The sequence below is a fragment of the Hevea brasiliensis genome, chromosome 11 (genome assembly GCF_030052815.1).
Source record: "Hevea brasiliensis isolate MT/VB/25A 57/8 chromosome 11, ASM3005281v1, whole genome shotgun sequence".
NCBI classification, from domain to species: Eukaryota; Viridiplantae; Streptophyta; class Magnoliopsida; order Malpighiales; family Euphorbiaceae; genus Hevea; species Hevea brasiliensis.
Window position 1 is genome coordinate 13,116,586 of NC_079503.1, and position 4,287 is coordinate 13,120,872.

Sequence of the window (4,287 nt, forward strand, 5' to 3'; positions counted from 1 at the left end):
GGCCCATAAGTTGGGTCGTGATAGAAATATTATTAAAAATTTACAAATATTTAAATCAAAATTTATTAAAAAATTGCATATATATTCCTATAACTTTTTTTTTCCCAATATTTCTTGACTTCAATCAAACGCTAAATGGAATTCAAATTTTGTTTTCTTTTCTTATCAACCAAACAATAAACTTTTAACTTCAAAATTTCCTTTAGAATTTCCTTTATACTTTTAAATTGAGATACCTTATATATAATTTACCCTATGAAAAAGATGAATTCTTACCTAAAAAATAATGTACAGGAGATGGTGAAATTACCATTTCATCCATATTATTAAGGTTTCAAATAATTTTTCTGTTGAACCAAAGGGTTCAGAGACATGCTTTTATAAATATAATTTGAAAAAAAAAAATCAGCCTACTGACCACACTCTACTGTGCAGGCCAATGCACATCGTACGGTTAACGACTGCATCAACTATATCAAACTTAAGTTGGAGCCGACTCTCATTTGCATCTATGAAATAACTGAATGTCTTATATCAGTTACAAATTAACTTACTGATAAGAGACATCAGGGAGAGTAAGCAGCAGTGCAATTGTTCTCACATAACAAACTCCAAGAGTGTCTACAAAAGTGACCTCAAAACCGACGACTTAGCGATAATTTCTCTCATGATGCTCCAACTTTCTGAGCTTTATTTGGTCGACCAGTCCAATGATTATCTCTAGATCGGGGGTGTTTACCACCACCTCTCTGGTGTTTTCCTCTCCTGTAAAAGCATAAACAAAAATTTAGACTCATGATAACAGGAATGCCATGTGAGCTCCTCAATTATATAGAGCAAATAACCATATTTTACAGCAGCAATTGCAGATAGTTTACAATCCAACTTAAAATGGGAAGTATAAAATAGATTAAGTCTGACCTTCCGCGGTTGCCTTTATTTTCCCAATGTTTTTCTTGATTGCCACGTAGCAGGTTCCAGTACTCCTCCTCTGCCTCACCTATGAGCACAAATAAAGAAAGAAAAACAACTTTCTATCAGTTCACATCTTGTCATGCAGAACTGTGGCCATAAAAGGCCCACCAATCGGAATGCAATTTAGAAGGAAAAGGAAAAAAGAAAAGAAAAGAAAAGAAAAATATTAAAATAAGTGACAATATAAGAACTCAAGCAACACTTTGAACTCGACTAAAGCTGACATTGGAACCTACCAGTCACTGGTTCTAAAATGGCAATGAAATTCTTTACAAGCAAGCCACCTTCTTTAGCTAAGACTGCAGTTGCACGAGCTTTCTGTGCTGCTTCAGGTTGTTCAAATCTAACATATCCTGAATCCTCTCCAATCTTGAAATCAACGAACTTAACCAAGGAGGGAAAAAAATGACGAGGAGTCAATGCAATGCAAAAAGCACAAAAAACCAGAGCAACTTCTAGTTACAAGTTGCAAGAATTCTTCTCCATCCTAACCAAATGATTGGAATAGAAAGAAAAGGACCGACACTAGAGATGAAAGATTCAAGTACAGCGCACAGCTTCTTGATGGTTTTGACCTTTGATTTGAAAAATAACATAATTTAGCAAGCAGGATAATTATAGCCCAATGAAAGAAGAGGGAACCTTCATAGTACCTTGACAGTGCCAAATTTTCCCAAGACAGCCTTCAAATCTTCACGCAATACAACATTCATGTCGTCCCTATAGGCATCAGCTTTGGATTTCCTCTCTTTTTCCTTGTCCTTTCCAGTGGGATCTTCAGCAGACTTCTCCCCTTCTTCCACTTGTATTTCTTTACTTTCAGAGCCAATTTCTTCATTGGCCTTTTCTTCCTTTCCCTCCTCAACATTCATCTCATTATTTTCTTTATCATCAGAGACATTCTCTGACTCCTTCTGTTCATTTTCTTGAGCATCGTTCTCTGAGGATTTTAATCCTCCGTCAGCTTTACAGACCTTTGAATCAACACTGACAGGCTCTTGAGCACCATCGCCTTCCACCGAATCTCCAGCTGACAAGCCCTTTAAAGTAAATGCGACGATTAAACCCTTTGGATAGCTGTTATCATAACAAGGAGAGATGAATTCAACAACAACCATCAGAGAAAAAGTTCCACAAGAAAACAAAAGATTGGTTGTTACTAACGTTGCTTCTGCATTTGAATAGTTCTTGTTATTTGAAACTGTCAAGAGGCGGGAATTTTTTAATTCCTCTTCTTGTTTTGCTCTTTCTGCATCAAATTCCTTCCTGATTTGGACAAAGCATATATTAGAAGGAAAAGGGGAAAAAAAAAGAGAGCAATTCTCTTGGACAACAAAAATTTTGTATTACTTCATACTTTATAACCACATGTCCATTATTCAAATTAAAAAGAAGAATATGCATGCATGATTAGCATGACAAGAAACAATTACAATTATAGCTTACTTTGGTTTTAATTCTAGTTGTACACCACCAAAAACCAAACTTTGCTTCAAAACATTTTCAGCATCTTCCTCTGTTGAGAACTCAATCAATGCAGTGCCACAAAATACCCTTTTGTCTGCCACGTGACGAGGCATCCTCACACTTGACACCTAAAATGGGTAGAAAGATTCTCAAGCTTTAAAAACCATAAACACACGAAGCAGCTATATTTCATGTGGCATCGTTGATAATCCAAAACCAGTCACAGCCACTCGTGGGACCATCTATTACCTTGACATATTTTCCTAAAAATGATTCCACATCCTCCCGCTTCACATCATACTCTAGAGGTGATGCAGCAATTGTTCTTATGTCCAATTGCTCTATTGCCTCTTCTGGCTTTAAGAGTGCAGCAATCCTACCAACTTTCTTCCCTAAGATGGACAAGCCAACAAATAATTTGGTAAGAAAAATTACATTTTCTGTGAATACCAGGCAAAACAACAGAAGACAGATTTGGTTCTTGACCTATAATTCAGATTAGTTTGCTGTTTTGGAGCCCAAATCAACGGTCAAATCAGATATTCAACTAGGAAAATTCCCAGATTTAGAAACCCAATCCCACTAAGACAAACCAACAAAGAAAACAAGTCAGAAAGCTTGAATTGTTGAAGGGTACTTGCATCAACCTCTAAACGTAGTAGAAAGATAAAATTGCTGCAGCCTTATGAAATCGAAATCTAATAGCACAAAGGACAAAACAAAATGAAAAACTCACTTCTAAGCCATGAAGTTAAACCGAAGTTCCACTGAGCAAAGATTTTAGAAATCTCAGTTCAGCGAAATTAACTAAGCTGATTTTCTTTTCTTATCGTGCGATTCACTCATTACCTAGACAAAGAATAAAAGAAATTTAGGGACAAAAAAAGGGGGCAAAATGACAGAAAAGTTACCATCTTCAGAAACTTTAAGAGAAGTAGATTTCCTAAGAGTTTCAGCAACTGCCTTGACAGTATCTTCCGGCACCTCTTCGGGCTTCAAGTCCTTCAATTTCAGATAAGCTTTCATCTTCTTAAACGAGCATATCAATGCAAGACTTACCACTTTTTCCCGGAGTCAAGATCAGCAATTTCCAAACAAACAACAAAGAATCTAATCTGAACTAAAGCCAAGCTCACAATCATACACAAAAGAGCAATGATATTAAAGTGCAAGGATACTGCCATCCTCACTGGCGTTGATAGTTCTTCTCATAAAATTGTCTCTAGGGAGATTGCTATCACTGAAGTAAAACTCCACCTGAAATACACAGCACAGGAACCAAATAGGGAGAAGTTAATAATTTATTATGCCATTGAACAAGAAATCGAACTCCAGATTATATGCAACACACCTGTCTAAGGACTTCTTTCGCCGTCCCTTCTTCCAAAGAAGGCATCGCCATTATCGTACAGCTGAAGGTAGAGAGAGAGAGAGAGAGAGAGAGAGAGAGAGAGAGACGGAAAAGGAGAGAGAAGCTGATCAATCAAAAGCAAGAGAAAGAGTTTTACTAGGGTTTTTGGGAGTCCGGTTGAGAGAGAGGGATTTAACTTTTGTAAGTGCGTCCTGTGAACCGCACACGGTTGAGGGTTTAGCTTCTCCGCGGTTCACGGTTTTGTCGTGGCAGCAAACCTTTAGACAAAAATCAAGATGATTTGACTTATAAGCAAATTAGTTTTACATATAATTAAAGAGTTTTATATAAACTAGCGTTTAATTTAATTTTTAAAGTTAAAAAGATAAGAAACATAAATGAAGATATTTTATTTTAAAATTATTTTTTAATTGAATAAAAAATTATTTTATTTTTATAATTTTAAAAAATATTAATATTATTTTTATTTTAAC

At 35.9% G+C, this 4,287-nt stretch overlaps 1 protein-coding gene across 1 annotated transcript; it reads right to left on the reverse strand.

Annotated features, from left to right (window-relative positions):
- Window positions 1-471: 471 nt before the first annotated feature.
- On the reverse strand, window positions 472-4,029 carry LOC131169201 (la protein 1-like). Its single transcript, XM_058129896.1, has 10 exons — window positions 3,794-4,029; window positions 3,621-3,699; window positions 3,354-3,503; window positions 2,692-2,834; window positions 2,422-2,570; window positions 2,140-2,241; window positions 1,629-2,052; window positions 1,212-1,359; window positions 922-1,000; window positions 472-765 (listed from the first exon to the last, which is right to left on the reverse strand). Exons 1-10 carry the CDS (start codon window positions 3,842-3,844, stop codon window positions 666-668), a joined length of 1,425 nt encoding a protein of 474 aa, XP_057985879.1. The 5' UTR covers window positions 3,845-4,029; the 3' UTR covers window positions 472-665.
- Window positions 4,030-4,287: the final 258 nt, after the last annotated feature.